The 23,479-nt window shown below is 40.2% G+C and overlaps 1 protein-coding gene across 1 annotated transcript in view; it reads right to left on the bottom strand.

The window, feature by feature from the left end:
* Window positions 1–23,479, bottom strand: part of adgb (androglobin) — a gene marked incomplete at both ends in the record, with an annotated part of 63,740 nt that overhangs the window by 35,748 nt on the left and 4,513 nt on the right. The window contains 14 exons of the mRNA XM_080048199.1: window positions 252–390; window positions 661–769; window positions 2,524–2,631; window positions 2,816–2,879; window positions 2,989–3,112; window positions 5,467–5,512; window positions 5,599–5,688; window positions 8,009–8,159; window positions 9,329–9,422; window positions 10,131–10,305; window positions 11,175–11,251; window positions 15,853–16,007; window positions 20,132–20,218; window positions 21,699–21,838. Of these exons, the coding sequence (XP_079904325.1) occupies window positions 252–390; window positions 661–769; window positions 2,524–2,631; window positions 2,816–2,879; window positions 2,989–3,112; window positions 5,467–5,512; window positions 5,599–5,688; window positions 8,009–8,159; window positions 9,329–9,422; window positions 10,131–10,305; window positions 11,175–11,251; window positions 15,853–16,007; window positions 20,132–20,218; window positions 21,699–21,838 (1,559 nt within the window). The remainder of the gene's footprint in view (window positions 1–251; window positions 391–660; window positions 770–2,523; window positions 2,632–2,815; window positions 2,880–2,988; window positions 3,113–5,466; window positions 5,513–5,598; window positions 5,689–8,008; window positions 8,160–9,328; window positions 9,423–10,130; window positions 10,306–11,174; window positions 11,252–15,852; window positions 16,008–20,131; window positions 20,219–21,698; window positions 21,839–23,479) is intronic.

The following is a 23,479-nucleotide window of genomic DNA, read 5'->3' as shown; positions in this document are numbered from 1 at the left end:
AAGTGGAAACATGACGAAACGTGAAGAAATCTGAGACAGGATTACACTTAGTTTGGAAAAATATCGAAATGTGAAAATTGATATGAGCCAAAATGTCATCAGATTGCCACATGCACTACATAAAGGGGAGCCTGATTAGCCTACATGCACATTACACAGGGTAAGGGCATAGCTTTGTGATGTTACCTGCTTTTTAACTTGATCTAAGCGTTTCATTTTTATCAAAACAGTACAGAGTAGTCAGTACATACCCTGGGGGTAGGTTAAGCCTGGCTGCCTTTGAAGAGGTGGTCTTGATGGTGAGTAGTGGCAGCTGAGACTGCTGGCTTTTCCAGGAGAACGGCTGGCAGATGAGAACTGCGGACCTATATGCTGCTGACATTGCGTTTTCTATGGAGGTGTGACAAAAATGTGTAATGGTCGAATACAACAAACACAGCAGGTCACAATCATAAAATGTTCTTACGTTTGTATATACTGTAACTCTCATATGAGGTACGTGTATGGTTAGAGAGACTTATAATTGCTGATAAAGATTTGAGTCGAGCCCCATTAATTTCTTACAAACGGAAATCATTATGAATCTACCACAAAAAGAGAGAGAGTGTGTGTGTGTGTGTGTGTGTGTGTGTGTGTGTGTGTGTGCAGATAAATCCTTACTCTCCTCAGCTGAAACTCCCCAGAGAAGCAGAGCGGAGAAGCTGATGAGGATCTGGGAAGGTTGTACGCTGTCCACACACAGGTAGTGAGTGCCTCTCACCTCTGGACACTTGGAGGGAGAGTGGGGCGGTACACACACACACACACACACACACACACACACACACACACACACACACACACACACACACACACACACACACACACACACACACACACACACACACACACACACACACACACACACACACACACACACACACACACACACACACACACACACAAATACAGGCCTTGGTTATCAGTGTGAAGGCAGACAGGGAAAAGAACGAGTGAAAGAGAGAAAGCTGTAGGGAGTGCTGATGGATAAACTGATAGCTGGATGGCTTAGTGGAAGAGAGGGAGCAAAGGGGGAGAAAGAGAGGTAAGCCGAGGAGATCAGAAGATAAAGAAAAAGGGCCGAGCGAGTTAAAGAAGCACTTGAGGTGACACCTGCATAGGTGGAGGCCAAGACATTGTATTTAGGAACGTAAGAAAAAGCAATCAGTGAGAAAGACAAAGCAGGAGACAGAGAGAAAGGCAGAAAATAAAGAACAAGAGAAGAGGGAGAGAATGCATTCGTGTCTGGAATGGCAAGTAGACTCGGCGGTTTACTACACACACAGAGACATGAAAACGCACACACAGACAAAAGCCTGCTCTACACACACTCTCAGACGACTTCAAAAGGTGTGTGTCTGTGATGCGTGTGACACAAACAGACAGGGCAACTGGTTCATTACTTCAATGGAGACAGGCAGAAGAGTGATAACACCAAATCTATTGTACATGCTAGATTGGCCTCAGTGAAGCAGATCATGTTACTGGTAAGCCTTAGTGCAAAGCTGTGCAGTTTGAAATCACTAGATATGTGCATTTCTGACCAAGAAGGTCAAGAAGTTATTGTCTATCTATTCTATCTAGATCTATTTATTGCTTTTTTTTGCTCCCAGATAAATGACCTGGGTGTACGGCTGACTGTTGGCTCCAGACTAAATGCTAGGCTAGCAAACCTTGGCTCAATCATTTACGCATGGCTCATCACTGGCCTTGGAAAATAGTAGTTTGACCTAGTTGAACACTTAACTCATCTGCTGATTTTGTTTTGTCCTTTTAGAAAGTCATGGGTTATGATCTCCATTGTGTCTAAAATGTGATCCATAATAACTAGGCAAACTCCATCTGTTGACGAACGCTGTTGGACAAACTCTATGACCACAAACTCTAGTGAATGGTCCTTGGGTAAAAACTGTTTATGTCGAATGAAAATGTATGTTTTTTTTTCTTTCCGTTACACCCCTGTGCTTGTAAGAGGTTGTCGCATGGAAAAAGAAAGTAAACTTCCGCACGCTGTCCTGTCCGATTAAAAAAGTTACATTTTCTGTTGGGATTAAAGGGGGCATACTACCACTGCTGAGGAGAAGCGGTGTTTTACTGGAGCCATTATCCAACCTAACTGTAAAAGGTACCAACCCATTCACTTAGTAGATGCGATGACATCTTTCTATGAAATGTATTTGTTACCTCTACAACCATAGCACTATGGAGGAGTCATGGACTTTTCTGAAAAAGTGGTTTAACACTATTTCGCTTATCTACAGGTGGCAGTAACATGCCATGAAATGCAGCAATGCCCCCTTCAAAAAGGTAGACCGCAAGCTAGCTAAGAATTCTGGATTTGCAAATGTTCTGTGACTTCTGTTGGTTTACAACAGAAGGGCACCTTATCTTCAGTGGATTACTGTGTGGGTTAGGTTGGCTCTCAAACTTCAAATTATGTGCAATCCTTGGTGTGCATTAAGGTGTGTGTTTGCATGAACATACTTCAGGACTTGTTACAGCCGTTGGTAAAGTTAGGGATCCGGGCGAAAGACAGTGTGGAGATGATCCAGCAGGGTTGGTTCCTGGTGCAGTTTTGGACAAGATGGTGCTCTGCAGACATCAACAGCTAAATTAATAACAATATATCCAATACCGATAGCATTCATTGTGTTAAAGCACAAACACATGGAATCATTTGGTAAAACAAAGGAAAACCTAAGGAAGTAAGGGTTGGGCAATAGTGACTAAAAATGCAGAAATCAGTGCCTTATGTAAATTTGTCTACATACTGTACCTTAAAATGAGATTTCTGGACATGATATTTGTATTTATGTGGTTTATGGAACACCAGGAGAGTCCTGGAAGAACAACACAAATACATGTTATTTTTTAAAGATCTAATATTCACGCTATTTTCTATCACAAAGGTCTATGTTTGTCAACCATATTTTTGTATGTGTGTCTTACTGAAAGCATTTAGCAAAGTCATCAAGGTCAACCCAGGTCTCCTGCAATATTGGTCTGACAGGAACTGAGGGTTCCTGAATGATAGGCTCCTTCATTGCAGTTTTGGGCCGATCTGGAGGGAAGGCTAAAATTCCACATTGAAGGTTTTATGATAATGAATGCATTTCTTTCTCAAAGGTTTTTTTATTAAATGTTAGTAACAACGGAATTGTAGCACAACGAGTACAAATTTTTTCCCCTTTTTTCCCGAAATGAATGCATTTCTAAACATTTTCATTGGGTTAAACTTATTGTGTTAGGCAGCAGGACTTCAGTATACAGCCACCAAGATGCAGCCTGATGAGACCAGCCTGATCTTGTGAGCTTAACATTCGTTTCTCACCTGCAGATCTGTCTGTTATCTCTCCAATCTCCATGGGGAGGAGCCAGTCAAAAAAGGTCCGGGTCTATCAGGGCCCACGTTCTGACCTTGCGTTTGTCCGTCCGTTACTGCAAGGCAGCCCCTGATTGGTTCATGTAGTCGTTAATCTAGCCTCAGTCAGACTGGGCTGAGTTGGCTCTTCCCCACTTTCTGTCAGTTGAGGCTAGATCGACGACTGCATGAAACAATCAGGGATTGCCTTCCACTAAGGGAAAGACGTTAGGTCAGTACGCGGGCACTGATTGGCCAGGGTAATTTTCGAAGATTGTAGAAATGCCAGACTGATCTGTGGGAGAAAAATGTATGTGAAGCTCGCAAAATCAGGCTGCTCTCACCAGGCTAATCCAGATTAATTATAAAACAAAGTATTTTATTTAATATCATTCACAAATCTGCAGCATCTCAATATATCAAATTGTGTATTTATTAGGGCTGTCAAATTAACACGTTAATTTCGATTAATTAATCACAGAAAAATGTACGTGATTAAAAAAATGTACGCAGATTAATCGCACTTTTATAATGCCCTTTGACCCGGTGCAAAAGTGGTACGCAGCTCCATCTGTATCTTGCAGACACGGCCCGTACGGGTAAAAGGGAGAAAAGTAAAGAGAGAAGCAGGGAAAAGGGGCCGAGGGCTCTATGGACGGTTTATGGGATGCTTCGGGCAAATAAGCATGAAGGTATGAAGACATCTTACTTCATTCTCCGCAGTGTCTGTGCATTATTGATTTAGTGGGTGCAACAATGTAGGTTCAAAACAGTATCTCTCAATCTTCCTCCGTGTGTCTCAATTTTGTTTGCTAGCTGTCTCATATCCAGCATAAACGGACACCCGCCCCGTGTGTGTGTGTGTGTGTGTGTGAGCGTGTGCGTGTGTGTGTGTGTCAATATTTTTGCCTATGAGTACGACGATGGTGAATGAATCGGCACAGGCTATGCATGCGCATATGTGGCAGTGCAGCGAGAGAGAGAGAGAGCGAGAGAAACAAACTGTAGTAGGCTATACAGCTGTTTATAAACAGGTATAAAAGTGTCATAAAAGTATGCGATTAATTTAGATTAATTAATCACTGTAATTAATTAGATTATTTTTTTTAATCGCTTGACAGCCCTAGTATGTATACAGTAGCATCCACGTTTTAATGCCACACTTAATAGCAAATATCGAAATGCCCATGCCAAAAAATGCTGCGAGTAACAATATGCTTTCCCTCTTGTGACTCATAGCAAGTTATCCTAGACTCAAATCATCATCTGAAACACAGTGAGCCAAATTGGCCAAACTCCCACATAATGGCATAGTGTAAGCGCACATGCACAGCCATACTCCCACTCACCGACTCCCACTACCTCAACACATACAGAGCAAAGTCATAGACATATGCAAACAGATACACTCTCCACCCCAAAACACACACACACACACACACACACACACACACACACACACACACACACACACACACACACACACACACACACACACACACACACACACACACACACACACACACACACACACACACACACACACACACACACACACACACACACACACACACACACACACACACACACACACACACACACGCTCTGCCCCCAAGCTCTGCTCAAAGTAAGAAGTCTGATCAGAAAGCTGAGGCGGCTAAGGGCCATGGTGGTCCTCTAACTCCTACTGCAGGTGTTACTAAGCAACTAAACGAGGGCAGGGAGAAGGCAGGTAATTGGCTGGTTGTCATTACGCATAATTTCAGTCCCATCTTCTTCAAAGTGTCTCGGCCAAACAGATGAAAGCATGGAGTGAAAGAAGGAGGGAAAGAAAGCGAGAGATACAAACACTTCCAATCACATCAATTGGAGAGTGTGCTGCCTGTGTGTATGCTTTGGAAGTCAGCCTTCATCACATCCATTAGTTCCTTAAAAAAAATTAATTAATCTGCCCATTTCAGCATTTTTAACATTTGACCTCAGGTTATGTGATCTTGGGTACGGATATAGTGCAGATTATTTCCAACATGAATTGCAAAGGAATTTTTTATTTATTTTTTTGTTACCAATGGAGATTTCATCATCGTCCTTCTTCTTGTCCTCTGCAGTAACCTAAAGGGAGAGGAAAAGGGAGAGATAGGGAGAGAGACAGACATAAAGAGAGAGACAGAGAGAAAGAGAGAGAGAGAGGCATGAACAGTGAGATGCTGATTAGAGTTACACTGCCAGAGATCCGCCCCTCCACCCTCTAGCGATTCCATCCCAGCTGTGGTCTTGTGCCAGTATTTCTGAAAAGACCACAGGACACAAGACGCGCTTTAATGTGACATGGGGCTGCCCCGCTCCACCACCAGGGGAATAACCAACCAGCTCTAATTTACTCTGACCTCCGGTGACAAACTAGGAGTTATTATGTTGTTTAGTGTGTTATTTGTCTTAGAGGGAAATTACTCAACGGCTCTAATGTCATGCTGGTCTGCCCCCTACACCATGCAGTAAAATAGCTAATGAGTCCTTCTAATCAAATCCTTCACATAGCACATTCTCCTGTCTCAGCCAGGCATGAGATAATGTGTGGTGTGGAACAAAGAGCATCGCCGCTGCTTTGATAACAATGCTAGATTCAAGTGCAAGAAGTGGTACACCTGTATCAACTAGCTCAACCTATTTTGAGGGATTTTCTCCAAATGATGCTCCCTTGAGAAATATGTCGGTTAATTCACAGTTTACTAAGTTTTAATAACAATATTGGCTTTGTGTCATCGTACAACTTTAAAGCAACCCCAGCGAAGACTTTCTAATGAGTCAGAGTGAGTGTGTGTGTGTGTGAGTCACCGTTTATTTGAATATGTTCCCTGAGACGCAGACAGACGGAAAGAGGCATTGTGATTGGGAGGCACATTTGATCTCTTCGCTTCCCCTATAGCTATTCTTTTGCTGCAACCAAAAAAACGGAAATGTGTGCGTTTCTGTTTTTCACAAGAGGGCGTAAAACTCTGAGTCAAGCTCTGTCCACCCACAGCATGCCATTCTATTAGATTTTTCTAACCCGTATAGCAAGAGGACATTGAGGCTGATCGATCTCACTCACAAGGCTCCTGGGATTTTTAAGTTGCTGCTGCCTTCCGTGGAGAAATCTATTTTCTCTGTGATCAAATCTTGGGTTGATGGGTGGAAAGGGGGTTGGCATTTCTTTTAATCCCACACTTCACAGGTCTTTATTTTACAAGCCAGAGTTAAGTTGTTGCTCTCCAAGGGACTCACTCAACATTTCACATTTTTCCCCTGAAGTATACCCTAATTCATAAATGGAAAATATCACATAAAATCTATTTAAAAATCAAAAAGATTTTACAGTTCAAATGTATTTACAGTTGCGTGTAGTTCTCTGGCACAAGTAGAATGAATCCATGGAGGGGCTTTGGTGATTTAGTGATTACACACATTCAAAGCATATAAGATGTTTAAACAGTGTTGTTACACTTGGATCTAATTCTTTAACCCACACTAATATTGAGTGAGTAGTAGGCCATTGAGGTCATAAGCCACATCATGTGACACCACTTCCTTTCTATTCTAGGAGCTATAGACACAAGGCTTGATACTGTTGGCCAGGGTTGACAGAAACAGAGGGAGGGGTCAAAACAGCAAAAAAAAAAATCCCTTCTCTCTTGATGTCGAGTCCCCTCAGCACGTGACCCAGCCCGTGCTCACGGAATGGTGCGGGAACAGACACTAAAAATTAGTAAAAATGTGGCACACTTATTATATGACATAAAAGCAATCCACATCGGCGCACGCACACACACATCAAACGACACATCAAATTAGCGTGTCCATACTGCCCTAGCCCAACCGCTCTATAACTGGTCACAGTTACACAAGAGGGCGATTAATACCAACTCTATTTTTTCCTCTGTATGCTAGGAGTGAAGTGTGATAATGAAGCCCCCCAGGAGACGCAGACACTGATGGCTCACCATCTAATTGCACTGCTTTTTTCGTCAGCACAGCACACGACCTCTCCCAGCTTGAAAACCCACGCTCCCCCATTCACCACCATCACATACCAGAGATTCCCTTTTTCCCCATCTCCGTGTTTCCTGCACGATTTTCATCTCTCCCTGTCCCGTTTCTTTCTATTTTTCTTATTCAGAACAGTTGTCGTCCATCTTTAGTTCTCTCTACCTCTGTTTCTGTCTGTATCTCTCGCCCCCCCTCCCCTCCCTTGCTGATGTTCTCTTCTGTGCAGATGTGCCCCTAGACAGTTGTGGCCCTGGCCCGGGAGACAACAGAAGTGACTTTGAGACTGGGGGATGGCAGCCTTGTTGTCAGTGACACACAGAGCTAGACTGATGAGCCCTCAACTGCATGCTTACAGGGTAGACAGAGGGGTGAAAGAAAAAATAAAATAAGCTAGAAAATAACAAGAGGCAACAACATTTTTGGGGCCAGCTGCTATTATCATAGTGTCTTCACAGATCCTCATAGTCTTTATAATGAAATGACTCGGGGTTACCACAATTAATTGAGGTTGTACGTTTGTACAATGTACATGCTGACAGCATCAATGGCCTTTGTGCCTCAGCAGACAGTAATTCTATGTACCTCTACTTTGTTCGTGGTGCTGTTTGTTGAGTTGATTCGTACAGCTGCGTCTGGCTCAAGGCCTTCTCTGCTTTCAGCTTCCTCTCTCTCAGAAATAGACAGTAGCAGGGATCCGTGGGAATGCTTCCTCTGAGCGCTCGGCTTGGCCTCTCTGACACACAAAGTCATATAGTCATGCCACATGTTACATGGACAAACAGCACGCATCATATCACGCATCATATTATCATCGTGACTTATATGTATGTCATCGCATGGTTACACATTTGAAAGCATTACACCATATCATATGCAATCGAGTCATGCGTCCCAAATTACAGAAATTAAACAACACCAGAAAAGCATTTCTTTTTTGTGTGTGTGTGTGTGTGTGTGTGTGTGTGTGTGTGTGATATTTTTTTGGCATTTTTATGCTTTATTGATAGTGTAGAGACAGAGTTGAAATGGGGCAGAGAGGGGATGGCATGCAGAGAACGACCGCGGGCTGGAATCGAACCCGGGTCTGCTGCTGGCCAAAACGTGTCTTACAGTGAGTATATATGGTGATAGTCAGGTGGGGACCAAGCCCCAACCTCAGCGATTTTTACCGGCATCCAATAAGGAAGTGACCTACAACTGTAGTAACCAGAAAGTGCCACTGGGGGTGGCGCCAAGACGAGCAGTTTTTGTTTGACTCACTTGTTAGATAGGCCGTTTTCAAAGTCTTATTAAACCTATTTACAGCCTGGGCCACAAAACCATTTTAGTCTGTGTGTTTAGGTCATATCTCCATGACAACACTGAGGGGGGTGAATTTTTTTGGCCCACGCTAGTTTTTATTCTTTTGGAGGTTAAAATGTATTGGCGCGATCTCTTGAGTGACAGCTCTCCCCGCCAGATGTCCCTCACTTTACCTCGGAGGTATACGTCAGCTATCTCTCTCCCCCCGATGTGACGTCGATTCCCCTTTTCGGCAAGAGGAGTGAGGCGGAGTACAAATCTCACAAGATGGTGACGCGCACAAACCAGGATTATTGGATGCCGTGTGAATAACTGAGGTCAGCCCGGATGCTACATCCATATTATTTACTATCTATGGTGGGGACAAACCAGATTCTATAACACTGTAGGCTTCCCAACACAGACATATAAAAAAGAAAAATGCTCATACGGTTTAAATTTGGATGTTTTGTTCCCCTTTCTTCACAGTGAGGTCAGGCTAGCTATAGAACATTAAAAACGGTAATACCATGCAACTACTATAGTACAGGTAAATGAGCAGACAGAAAAGACACATGCAGTATAATTTCTCAGTTTTGGATCATTTGGGTATGTACGCACACTTCCGGGATTGGCACTATGCCACTTTGGTCACGGCGGGAGAGAAATGGGCTGGCAATCTCAACAAACTGCTCTGGTTTGGACAATGGAGGCACTGCAAGAAGTTAAAAAAGGACAAGCATCTCACACATCATTCCAGCAATACTTTTTAACACTTTTTTAAATGCATTTTTTTGGTTTACTCAGAGATCAGATGATATTAGATAAGCACAAGCCTGGAGCTATTTTCATCACAGAAATATTGTAACAAATCCTCCCCCCTTTTTTAATTTCAGCAATCGGTACGGTATGCCCTCTGTTCTGTTGGTTCTTCTAAATATCCTGCATCGACCCTTGTTTTCCTTTCCTAGTCATATTTATTTATGAAATTCACCAACACCCTACCACATGGTTTGTGATTTTCTATTTGTTTGATATCCTCCCCTGCATCCTCCTCCTGGTTTCCCCTTTATCACCTTTCTCCCTGACTTATTTTTAATTTTTTTTATTTGCTTATTTACTGTGGCCCTGAGAGCTCACAGCACTGCAAAAAAACACACATGAAATAGGCAAAACACAAGCATATTAAGAAAACATCGTCGTCATTTTGACAACAAATGTGCAGCATTAGGAAAAAACACTGCAAAAAGTGCTTTTTCTCAATGTGTTGTGGTCTTTGCAGCACTTTTTCTTAATGCTGTGCATGTGCTGTCAAATTGATGAAGATGTTTTCTTAATTTGCTTTTGTTTTATCTATTTGCATGCGTTTTTAAAGCTCTCAAGGCCACCATACATATTGCCTCTTGCTCTGTTTCTCACGCACTCCGAGGTTCATCTGTGACCACGATCTCTTTGCGCTGGCGGATGAGTTTCCATCGGGGGACAGGTGGAGGTTTGGGTGGGGCCTCCAGCTGGCAGGCCCTAGTCCGGGTCAAGAGGACAATGTGGCTGTACAGCAAGGACAGGCCGTACTGACGAAGAAACTCGGAGGAATTAACCTGTGTGCAGACAGATGCACATACCGGTAAGTTAACACTCATGTAGCACTTACTCATGAACAATTATAAAGTCAGCGATTCTGGAGAATGCTTCTTGTCAAAATCACTGTCGTCAAAATCAGTGAATATTGCATCAGGATCCACTACCTGTCTGTACTGTTTGTGCGCTGAAAAAAGATCTGGTTGTAATACACAGCCTAGGCTCTGTAAACGGACATGTTGCTAGCTAAGGTGAGCCCCTTTGTTTACATATGAGTTAATAGAGCCAAGGCTGCACTGGATTCTTTTTCAAGGTAGAAACAGTTGAGATCAAGATGAGATATTCACTGATTTTTTTCACAAAAAAGTGATTTTGACAACAAACGTTCTCAAGAATCGCTGACTCCACCTTTTAATGCTGATAAAAACATATGCTTCCATACTGCGATCTCTACAGCTGAATCAAGTTAAATGTCAAATGGGGTTTCTGATCCAAGATCAGGAGTGGAGGAGTTGAGGAGATATGAAACATCAAATAAGGAAAATCCTGCAAACTGTCCACCAATTAGCCTTATTGTTTTGTTGTTGTCGTTTTAAATAATAAAACACGCGACGGCTGTCGAGGCAAAGCATCCAAGTGGAACACATCATGCCCTTAGGACATAAGCACTGTTATGTTTCATCTCAACTATCCATTGGTATTGTGGGGCTTCAGTATACAGTTTCACATTACTCTGCTATAACAGAGGTGACTAAAATTATACACTTTAAAATTTGCATCCGAATGTGAATCTCCATATCGTATGCTGCCATCAAATCTGTGAAATCTATATTGAACGGATGAGAATGTGTCTCATAACTGTGCAATTGAATAGAGAAAAGAGACATACCATTTGTCCTAAGCCAAAGGACTTGTCATGTGGCTGTAAAGGGTAGTAGCTGGCACACACAGCTAACTCAGAGGTACCTGAGACACACACACAAAGAAGACTCACATGATGTAACACATGTGGACCCAACAATAGACATAAACTCACACAAGCACACATTAGTACAGTACACAGTACACACACACACTCCAACATCAACCAGGGTTTTTCCTGCATTCAAAAAATTTTGGCGCCCGCCAAAGGAATTTTAGCGCCCGCCAAAGGAAAATCCTCAGCGCCAAAGTGTTTTTTTTTATATATAGGCTATATAGATAAATAAATAAAAATCTACTTAAAACGGCTCCAAATGTGTTTCCATTTCCGCGCCATTCCAGTCATATTACTTGCAATCTCAGTTGTAAAAAAATAAATCAGGTCGGGGATAATCGTTATTAAACTATCATTGTTCCGCTCGCCGGGGCATGCAGGCTTATAAATGCAGCGCACCCTTTCAGCCGTGAGCTCCGCTCGGCCCCTCCCTTACATGAGTTTAGCTATCGGCTCGTCCAGAGTAGGAGGGAGATGTTGCGCATTGCCGGGTGTTTTGAAAAACTTCTAGATGACGAGAATAAAGGTAAAACTAATTGTGTTGTCTGAAAACACTTCAGACTCACAACAGACTAAAATAATGTGCAAGATTTGTCACACGCGAGTAACGTGACATACGCGACCGAGAGAGAGAGACAGAGAGAGAGAGACAGAGAGAGAGAAAGAAAAGTGATATACGACCTGATCTTATCAATATTATTAGATAAATACGACGATATTATTAGATAAATATGCAATTGGTAACAAATTGTATCATATTGAAAACTAATATATATTAATATGTATTATTATTTTTCAATTATTATTAGATCTCTAATAAGGAAGCCAATAGTCATTATAGATATATAAATCAGGGAGAAGGGGTGAGATTAAATAAGTTTTCTTCTTCTCACCCCTTTTCGAACAGGTAAAGCAAGTGTAAGACAGTTTATTTTCATTTGTGGTTTTCATTGTGTGTAAATATTACTTTATTGTAACTGTCCACTTGTTTAATTTATTTTATTGTTTATTATTGCTTTTTTATTTTTTATTATTTACTTGTTCGAAATAAAAACATTTTCAATTCAATTCAATCTGCACCTCTAAACATCCCGACCAATTTGTTTATTCACTTTAAGTCGAATCATAGTGGTCTATGACCAAGCAATCAATGAATAAAAACACAGGAAGTTTAAAGCTCCTTGACTCCTGCCACCACAACTGTCAACACTACAATGCAACTGCCTATCCAGCCAGCTCCATGACATAAATAAATCATGCCCTTACATTCAATGCTAGCAAAAGACGTGCCCTATCAACACCATTTACAACTGGTTATTTTTATTTTGACATATTTTTTTTAAATTATTAAAAATATGTTTCACTTATTTAGCCTATTTCTATTCTCCCTGTTTTCAGTTCAATTAGGCCTTTGTTTAAAGTCCAAAGTCATGGTGTTATTAGAAAAAAACCTTGTTAAAAGTAAAATAAATGCATAATGTTCTTAAATGAATGATTAACTGTCTTTAATAATCGTGATAACACAATGTGATTACTCAAAATAATCATGATTATGATTTTTTCATAATCGAGCAGCCCTACCTTCTTCCATGGTTTAGATCAATTAGAAACAATTAAAGTATTAGGCCTAAATAGGTAGGCCTAGTCATTATTAGTATTTTGACTTCATATATAGGTTGTTTATTGTGATTTCATAAGCGTCAGTGAGCTCCATGGTAACACAGTGATTGACAGGCTGACTGAAATGCTCTTGAGCTGGACAGAAACTCCCCTCTCCCAACCCAACACCCCTCTTAAAATACACAAACCGTTTGCCTTTACTGTCGCGACCCCAAAAAAAGTCGGTCGCGTACTGACCCCCCAAAGGCCCATTCTGAGCCAGGAAAAACCCTGATCAACACACAAACGTTTACAGCGTGACCGAGATTGTCGACCGTATCACTTACACGGAATATTTTCTAGATGGATTAAAATAATTGACTGTCTATAACCTACTGCTATAGTTAAACTTATCAGCTATAACAGGTAAGGCTGATAAAAAGACAATATAGAGTGAAACCCCAGATTTGTGGCAGCACTGTTGGTCTCTCCACAGGTATAAAGAATGCAACAGGAGAGTACAGGTAATCTGTGGATGGCCCTGCCTCATGTGTTGCATCACAGAGGAGCACTTGGGCCAAGAGACATGGAAACTAAATCTGAAGGGTCATGGTGGTGGAGAGAGATGGAAGCACTGCTACACTATTATAAAGGCTACTCATTAAGAATTTAACAGAGAAGTGGGTCTCTCACTGCATCGTGATTTTACGCATTTAAATGTATGCATTTCAATAGAATAGAACAGTGAGCGACCAAAACATTGAGAGATTAAGTATTAATAAGATTGTTGTGTGTGTACCAACACCCTTTTAATTAGTGTGAACAAGAAGTGGGATTTTATAATAGAGAGACCAAGGGGAGTGCAGTCACTAAAAGCATGAGGGCAAGAGTGTAGAAATACAAAGCACAGACAAATCATGACAAAACTTTATGTGTTAATACTTTGAATACAATATTAATCACAATACAAGAAGAAGACTTTGTAACACATTAATGCCACTTTGCATTCTTAATTGTACAACCTTAGGGTGTATTCACACATGCTGTGTTTAGTTCGGTTGAAACGAACTCAGATGCACTTCCACCTTCGGTGCGCATCTTTCAGACAGGTGTGAATACAGCAATCGCACTTGGGGGCGGACCAAACAAACGCTCCGAGACCCAGCTGAAGAGGTGGTCTCGATGCGCTTCGAAACGCACTCTGCCGGACTCGATCCGACCCAATTGCAGGAAGCACTGCGCCTTTTCTTTCTTTTCTTTTTTAATAAATCGCCATCAGCTTCACATCATGGGAAAGTGTTGTTGTCGCCATTGTTAGGAAGATTAGTTGTGGTTTGACCGGGAGCCCCGAGCGAAAATATTACATTTGATAATGACGCGTGCGGCGTACACATGCTGATATGTTCAGCGATCAGATGGAGAGGAGCGTCTCCCGCACAGTGCCAACAGGTTCACGCTGCGCTTTGCATGAAGTGTGTGTTTTTATTGTTCTTCCCAACGGGACCGTCAATACGGTCCCCGTGTCAGTTTGGTGCTGAACTGCGCCGAACTGACACCCAGCTGATACACAGCTTAATCAGCTGTGTTTCAGTTTGAGCCTATTCTTCACGCGAGCCGCGCGTCCAGCAGCAAAAATACAGTAAAAATTATGTTTCACATCGTAGGCTAGAAGCCACATAACATGGCATTGTCATAGGGCTACATATTATAACCATATGAAACAACAATAATTTGATGTTTTTCTTCATTTATTTATAGGCTAGATGTAGGCATTTTTATTATTTTTAACCCCATATTATATCAATGATAAATTCGCAGTTTTTACTTCGTTCTTCCTGCTTCTCTCCACCCCAGAATGTCTGTCCAATGAATGAATGACCTCAGATCACGTGTGGTTTTGCTTCGTAATGCTGGTTCACTTGCAAAAGGGGCAATATGAAAGTGGACCACACCAAAAAAAAAAATCCAAATTCTATTTGGTCTGGACCAAAGCAAGTGAACTAACGGACTTTCCATGTGTGAATACACCCTTAATCAAACGTTCACTGTATCTCGGTGGCCTTAGACAACTCCAAACCACACACACACACACACACTCTTTTCCGAAAACGTTTTTAAATTCTGCCTCAGTCACATAACCACACTTGACTTGGGATGGCTCTTCTGCCCTGCGGGAACACCAAATAATTCACCCTGCCAGTGCTCCCTCTGCTGGTTTATTTATAGTCCACCCTACACGTATTATCACTCCCCACGCTCCATTATACATGAGCTTGGGAAAACAGGAAGTGATTTTTTGAGACAACAGTAAAAAAGAGGCAACAGAGCGCCGGCTTACATATTGTGCAGTATAGCAAGATAGGTACGTTAGGTCTCGGGTTTTTCACAATCTTCAAGTAAATCACCAAGCAGTGCTATGAATGTTGCAACGGTATAGAGGTTATTATACTTCTGTAAAAGAATGGAATTCCCTTATAGGATAGGTGATAAAGGGCAGGTTTCTTTATGATAATGAAATATTCATTGTCAAACTCACACTAGTTGAATTATTGATTGCAGAGGGAGGAAAATAGAGATTTACACACACTGCGCATTCACATACAAGTATACAAATATAAAGTATAGTGCTGCTTACATACACAGAACACAGCAAAACTTTTTTTAAACAAGCCACTGATAAATGGATTAGCTGTAGTTAAATGTTGTGCATATAATTGATTGCAATCTAATGGACGAATTATTGAACTGACTCATTCAATTAAATGTGCTAGCAGAGTGCAATTGAGATGTATACTTGAGGGCATACATGCGTGCATAATTGTGTGCATTACATGGAAAGTATTTGTTTGTGCGTGTGTGTGTGTGTGTGTGTGTGTGTGTGTGTGTGTGTGTGTGTGTGTGTGTGTGTGTGTGTGTGTGTGTGTGTGTGTGTGTGTGTGTGTGTGTGTGTGCGAATGTGAGTGAGTGAGAGAGACTGTGGCACGGTTCAGACCTTGACTTTTCTCTGGCTCTGGCAGCTGACTCTTGCCATCATCTCTCCCTTTAGCTGGGTCTGCAGTCTGGGGTTTCTCTTCCGTCTCTTCTGGGAGTGTAAATATGGGAATGGTGTCTTTTAAGAAAGCCCAGGTTTTTCCCAGGTATAAAGACCTGTAGGAGTAAATTATGATTGGTCACAGGGGCATACAATATATCCATCCTTTGCGTTTTAGAACCAACTTAATTTTTGAGCCAGTTCTGAATGGAATTTGTTTGCTTGTCAAATTGTACTTGTCCAATGCAAAATGACAAGTTTGAGTCACATAGACTGTTCATACAGTTATCACTTAGCCAAGAGTCTATTGCAGTTACTGGTACTGTACTGTTTGCATATCCATCTTTCTCTCTGTCTTGAACTGAAGTAAACAATACAATCTACCATCTACTTCAACACATTTGAGACTCAACATATTGAAGAATGAAGCTGAAGCAGGTTCCTAACCTACTTCTACCTTCCCAGATGTATGGGTTATCTCAATACACTTGGCTCATGGCATGGTGTGAAGTAGGTTAGCATACCAGAATCAGTGAGAATGATTTCCCTGTGTGATAAGCAAGCGAAAGGTAGCGTAGTGTTATTTTTTTTTTGTATAATTCTTTTTATTTTGTTTTTTTGTAACAATAAGCAAACAAACAAACAAACAACACCAAACAGTACATACAAACTAAGAAAGGAGAGAAAAAAAGAAAGAAAATGGACAGATGATCTTCTTGACACCCTCTGAAAACATGCAGAGAAATGCATCCTTAAAGATTTCAAACCTATATATAAAATAAATAAAATACTTTTACATGAAGTTATTCATCGCATGATCACACACGCACACACACACACACACACACACACGTAACATTCAAAGACACACACAAACACAAAAAGAAAAATCCATGTCCTGTGATCTCCACCGTAGTCCCCCCCTCCCTTCTTAGCAATGCTACAAGCTTTCTTTCTCATAGTGCCTCGTAGATGTGTTTCCATACTTCATTAAATTGTTTTGTTTTGTTATTGTCCTCGGATAATGTATTTTCTATGGTCAGATAATATTTCATAAGTTCTTTCCAGTTCTTTAATGTAGGGGCCTCTGCATCTTTCCAGTATTTTAAAATTAGTTTCTTGTAAACAAGGGAAGAAAACAATTAGCCATCCCTTACACCCTCGGGATTCTGAAAAATGCAGAGCTGAACTGAGAACTGCATTTTTGTTTTACAAATGGTTGATATCCATTCTTGGATTTCATTCCATCCTTTGTTCACTTTCATACAATGCCGTGAATGAGGGAGTCTTGAGAGCCACACTTCACACACTGGTCAGAGGAGTCAGCATAAAACTTATGTAATTTATTTCTAGTATAATATATTCTTGTCATGAGTTTATATTGTATTAACCTGAGATTTTCATTTGTGGTAATTTTATTTGTAAGATACAAGCATTTCTTCCATTTTATATTGGCTTCTTTGAATTGGAGATCTTTATTCCATTGTTCATAGAGCTTATGCATTGAGTAGTGTTTAGATTCTTCCTTCAAGAGAATATTATATATGCTACCAATTAACTGTTTCTTTTTTCCTTTTTTAAACATAACCTCCTCAAATGGTCCTGGAACCAAATCATATTGTAAATTAAAGTTTTCCATTATCCAGTTTTTTAGCTGTAAATATCTAAACGATTCTTGGTTTGACAGTTTGAATTTATTCTGAAGCTCTGTGAATGGTTGAACCCTATTGTGCAAAATTAGATCTGACAATTGATTAATTCCCCTTGTACTCCAAGTACTCCAATTGAGCTCGTCATTCTGGATTTTAATTGATGGGTTATTCCAAAGTTCTGTGTTCCTAGGGATACTAATCTGCGCTCCAAGTATTTTTCCAATTTTGTTACATGATTTTAAAGTACTATTTGTAACAAAGTTTGATACTTTTATATTGCGTTTTGTAAACAAAGCTGTGAACAGGTTTTGGGGTTTTAGTTGGTTACTTTCTATATCAATCCAGGGTTCTTCAGCTGTATTATTGATTATCCGATCTATGTAAAACATCTGTGATGCATAGAAGTACAGTTCTAAATTTGGAAGTTTAAGACCACCTTCTGTTCTTACATTTTGAAGAAGAGTTCTACTCAGTCGATGTGCTTTATTGGACCAGACAAACGAGGTGAGTAAAGAGTTTAGTTGTGTGAAGAATTGTTTTGGAGGGATTAAAGGTATTGTTTGGAAGATAAAGAGAAATTTTGGTAACCACATCATTTTAAAAAGATTTATCCTTCCAATTATATTTATGGGCAGGTCTGACCATTTCTTAAAACTAATTTTTAATTCATTTATTAGAGAGATAAAGTTATCTTTGTATAATTGTGTTTTTTCAGGGCTTATGATGCAACCTAAGTATTTTAACTTTTTTTTCCACTGAAGGTTCTTTAAATCTTCTGGGATGCACGCTCCTTTATTAATTTGCATCAGTTCAGTTTTTTCAATATTCATTTTATAACCAGATATTTTAGAAAATTCGTCTATGATCTTCATTACCTTTGGAAGAGATGTTTTAATATTAGTTAAATATAACAATAAATCGTCAGCAAATAGACTCAGTTTATATTTTTGTTTATCTACACTAATACCGCTCACTTCTTCTGTTTGTCTAATTTTCTGAGCCAAGGGCTCAATGGCCAACGCAAATAAGGAGGGGGATAACGGGCATCCTTGTCTAGTGCCTCTTTCTAACCTAAATATTTCAGATAAAGTCCCATTAACATAAACCTGTGATGTTGGTAATTTATAAATCGTCTTTATCATGGTAATTATTTAATCAGGGAATCCAAATAATTCTAATACTTTAAAAAGATATACCCATTCTAAACGATCAAAGGCTTTCTCTGCATCCACAGCCATCAATGTCAGATCAATCTTTTGCCTTTTAGCATATTGAATTAATGATATACAAGTTCTAATATTAGTTTTGAGACTCCTATTTTGTATAAAGCCAGTTTGATTATGGTGGATTATATCAGGTAATAATTTGGCTATACGATTATTTAGGACTTTGGTAATAATCTTATTGTCACTATTTATTAAACTTATAGGTCGAAAATCAGATGGTTTGTTGCACTCCCGTCCTGGTTTTGGTATCACGTTAATAATTGTTTGATACATTGTTTGTGGAAGAACCTGGTGCTTCCATGCATTATTAATAACTTTCAATAATAGTGGGTTAATCTGTGTCCAGAATATAGAATAGAATTCAATTGGGAATCCATCATTTCCTGATGCCTTTTTTGGGAGAAAACCATCAATCGCACTTTTGACTTCTGATATTGTTATTTCCTTCTTTAGGTCTTCTTTTTGTTCATCAGAGAGACATTTAAGTTTAACTGACTTTAGAAAGGGCATTGGGTCAGATTTCTCAGTTATATCAGATTTATATAAATTTCCATAGAATGTTGCAAATTTCTTATTAATTATTTCATTGTCTATTATTAGCTTGTTGGAAGTGTCCTTTAATGCTACGTTGTGCGTAGTGTTATTTCACTGCTGTTCGTTTAAAGGAACACTTTTCACCCAAATCTGACACTTTTTACACAGATTTGACATTTAAAAAAATACCACTATGTGTTTTGTCTCCAGTGCAACTGACAGCTCTCTCTGTTGTTCATTGGTTGAAATCTGGCTTAAACTAGAGTTTTTTTTAGACAGACAACCCCTCCAAAAATTGATCTTCCATCTTGTTAGCATACTAGTTTATGGAAGGTAGTGACATTGGCTGGTAATGAGTGTGCTCTTTTTGATACACACCTTTGGATAGTTTTCTGGTTTACTTGCTGATTGTAAGTTTATTTAGAATAATACACATCCCCAGAGTTCTTGTGCCATGCAGCCTCCATTAGCATTTTATATTATTCTAGGAATACTAATAACACTAGCAGAAGCATGAATTGTATTTTATTTTTCAGCCCAAATAATGGTAGAATTGCTCTCTTGTTTGTTGAACATTAGTAGATAGTGTAAATAAATAACCTCTGTATGCGTGTGGATGTGTGTAGGCTATATATGACTACAAACCTATACATCAGTGCCTTTTAAAGTTGATATTCCCCAGGCGGAAAAACAGGCACAGCTTGTCAGACTGTATCAGTGCATTTAATGTCAAATCAAAGTATGTAACTACCAGCAAATAGATTGTATATTTGATTTTTTTTTCTGCAAGTACAAATGGAGATAATGTCAACCCCATGAGGACCTTACTTTATAGGACTGATTTCTGGGATCCAGCCAGTGAGGATGTGGATGAAGGTGAACTCCCCTATCTCCCCGCAGGTCTCTGACACCACACTGAGAGACAAATAGACAAACGATTGTTAAAAAAAACAAGACACTCTGGCACAAGCTTGACATTCCAGTGGTTTCACTCATGAGAAAGGTTTTTTTAGGGAATTGACAACAAAAAATTACTCAGGCTACTTGTTTTTTATTTTGACGTTATGTTAAGTAACGATAAAAAATGCAACTCACCTGCAAAAAGTTAAAATATCTCTTTATGATAAGACTTATACAATTCTAAAAAATTGCTTAACAAGTCAACAGAACTATGTCGTTACTATTTAACTCTCTGTGACTAAACGTCATTGATACAGGCTCAGCTTATGTCTGCATTTTCAAATTTTGTGTATCGCCATTTATTATTTAGGTCTCTAGAACAGATTTTTGGGTGTGTGAGCATGTGTATGAATCCTTCACACACAGTGTCCAGTTGAAAAACCAGATGGCTGAACCAGCTCTAATTGGTCCTCTCGGGATACTGTGGCCAACCTGTCCATATCGCAGTCATGATACCCGAAGAAGTGAAATCAATACAGCTTAAATCATAAGGAAAAAAATGCAATCAATAACCAATACAAAAAAAGGCTACTCAACAGCCAAGTGAAGGAGCCCTCAAATTCAGCTTTCTATTAAAAAAAGACTTCCACAGAAGACACCTTGGCAAAGTTTGGTACTAGTGCACTACGTAGAACTTTCACTATGACTTTCACTCATACATAATTCACCAGGAGAGAGGCTTCTTTGTTTGCTGTCTCGGATGAAACATTGATGTCTCGACCTTGTGTGGACACTGGAACAGCCACCTTTACACACGCCATGTTGCCCAATCACAGACACGCACACTGCCTATCTGTCACCCGAATTAACACAGCCCTAGGCAGCACTTAGGTCAAGTGAAGGTTTGTCTTAGTCAGCAAAAAAAGCAGTCTCTGGGGGTTCTCCATGTGTGTGAGCCTCATATCGTTTGGTTCACTTCACTAGGTACGACATGACATGTCAGTAAGGAACATTCTGAACCCTGATTAACCCTTCTTATCTCCTTAAGTTACTTTAAAGTAAAGCGTTCGTCATCTCTGGAAACACTGAGTTCTTGACAAAATGCTAAAAATAAGGACGTAAGGCTTTCATTAATGTCCTTGTTCAGGCAGGGTAAAAACTTTCCTCTAGTATCGGTTAAAATAATCAATCAATTATACTTTCATTCTCTCAATCCAGATGTGATGACCTCTCGTATGAATTTACATGAAATTAATTTGGAATCAAAAATAGTACAGTACCACTCTGTATTCAGCTTTTTCTGAGCAGGGTTAGTGTACAGTGCTATAAGCGCTTATAAGATTCAGGCTGCATAGTGGGTTTAAAGTTGGAAAAGGGGTTGCGTCTGTTTCTTAAGCCCTCTTACATTGAGGCCTTAACAACTGTTTCCCAACTCCATGGGGCAGCGCTGAGATGCTTATAGAACTCATGTTGGTATGCATGTACAGTAACTCACTTTGTGTGGGCCACTTTAATGAGAGCCTTAGCCAACAACATTGGCCACAGCTCAGACTGACAAGTGGAGGCAGGGAGAAGAAGCCGTTTTTCTTCATCAAATGGCATAGAGTCGTCTACTGTTATCCTCCTCCAACAACCCTAAAAGCAAGGAAGAGACATAAAGTGAGGGAAGGAATGGTGAAACCATCAATGGGCTTAAAAAAGTACTTTCAGGATTTTTTGTCAATCTCGAAATTGACATCAATTATATTATAATCAAGCATTATGTTTATCACAATCAGAAATACTTTATTGATCCCACGGGAGAAATTCGTTAGCTCTTTTAAGGCCAGGACACACCAGTTCGACTACCCGAAAATGGAGACTGCCGATTCAGGGAGCTCCAGTCTTCCCGTCGCGGCCGAAAAAGTGCAAAGAACACACCAAACTGACTGCTGACTTTCCGTACGCTCTGCGCTTGCGCGGGACGTAATGTCTCCATAACAGCAGGCGGCGCTAATCTGTATTGTGGCCCGAAAAAATACGGAAGGCAGAAATGATGGGACGGCTCTCTAGACCATAAACATAGATAGAAATACGTATTTATATTTATGGACCATAAAGAGCACCATTTTTAGCAGAGAGTGTCGAGCATAGTGTCGAGCAGTCAACAAGGGTTGATGCATGTGAGTACTCGCTGAACAAAACAAACACATTAAAACAATGGCTAACTGTTGTTAGCTGTTTGTGCTACCCGCCTCACTTCCGGGCTTCACTGATTGGCTAGCCCTCCACAAATCAAATTGCTCCAACTGAAAGACTGCCCGCTCAAAAGAAGCCCGACGACATCTACGACGACCAATTTCACGGCACACACCAAACAGATTCATGTCCCCGTCCCCTCGAAACTCTACGACGGCGATTATCGGGCCGGTGTGTCCTGGCCTTTAAGCTATTATATAAGTAAAAAAATCCTAACTAGCAGGATTATTATAGCTACTTGCTAAAGGTAGTGAAAAGTAGTTTTCAATTTTATTCAGACTATAGCAATTCAGGTAAAACTCAATTGAAAAGGTCTATATTATGGGAATGTCTTGACAAGAGTTAGATGAGAAGATCAATACCACTCTGTCAAGTTCAAATATAGAACTATTTGGAACACAGTGAATTCCTTGACTTAAATGTTTCTGACTGAACAAGTAGTCTCCTGTTAGAGGATCTTGTCTTAACTTCTTTACAGGACTGTCAGTACATTGTGTGGCAGAGACTTACTGCAATCTATAAATGCATTTAAAAAGGGAATGCATAGTTAGCCGAATGATACCAGACCCTAACACATCTGCCTATTTAAAATGTAAGATTCATCTCCCCATGTCCATGTGTGAAGGATATACTCAGATCATAAGCAAAAGCACCACAAAAAGTGGATTTTGTTCCTAAAAATACCCAAAATGTAACTTGTCACCTCAAATTCTCTGATATACTGTATGGGTTTCAATCCCAAAACATTTATTTAGCATTTGCTACCTTCTGTTTGCATTTAAGCTGTTTGGTGTCAGAGCCTGTTACATGCTGTCTATGGTGTGGTGTGTCTGTCTACTGGCCGTCTGGGGGAGTTTCACTCTGCTTGTTGGAAGGAAAAAGCAGGTGATAGTCTGACTGTCTGTTCACAGATGTGTCTATCCTTGTATATGGAGGCAGCAGTGATGCACAAGCAATGCAAGCCTATGCAGAGTACAGGGCGAGCACACTCTTCTTGTGTGTATTTGTATTTTCTTGTCAAACCCATCACCACAAGGA

The sequence above is a fragment of the Ammodytes marinus genome (genome assembly GCF_949987685.1).
Source record: "Ammodytes marinus genome assembly, chromosome: 19".
Taxonomy (NCBI): domain Eukaryota; kingdom Metazoa; phylum Chordata; class Actinopteri; order Uranoscopiformes; family Ammodytidae; genus Ammodytes; species Ammodytes marinus.
This window is presented reverse-complemented; position numbering and strand designations above follow the sequence as displayed.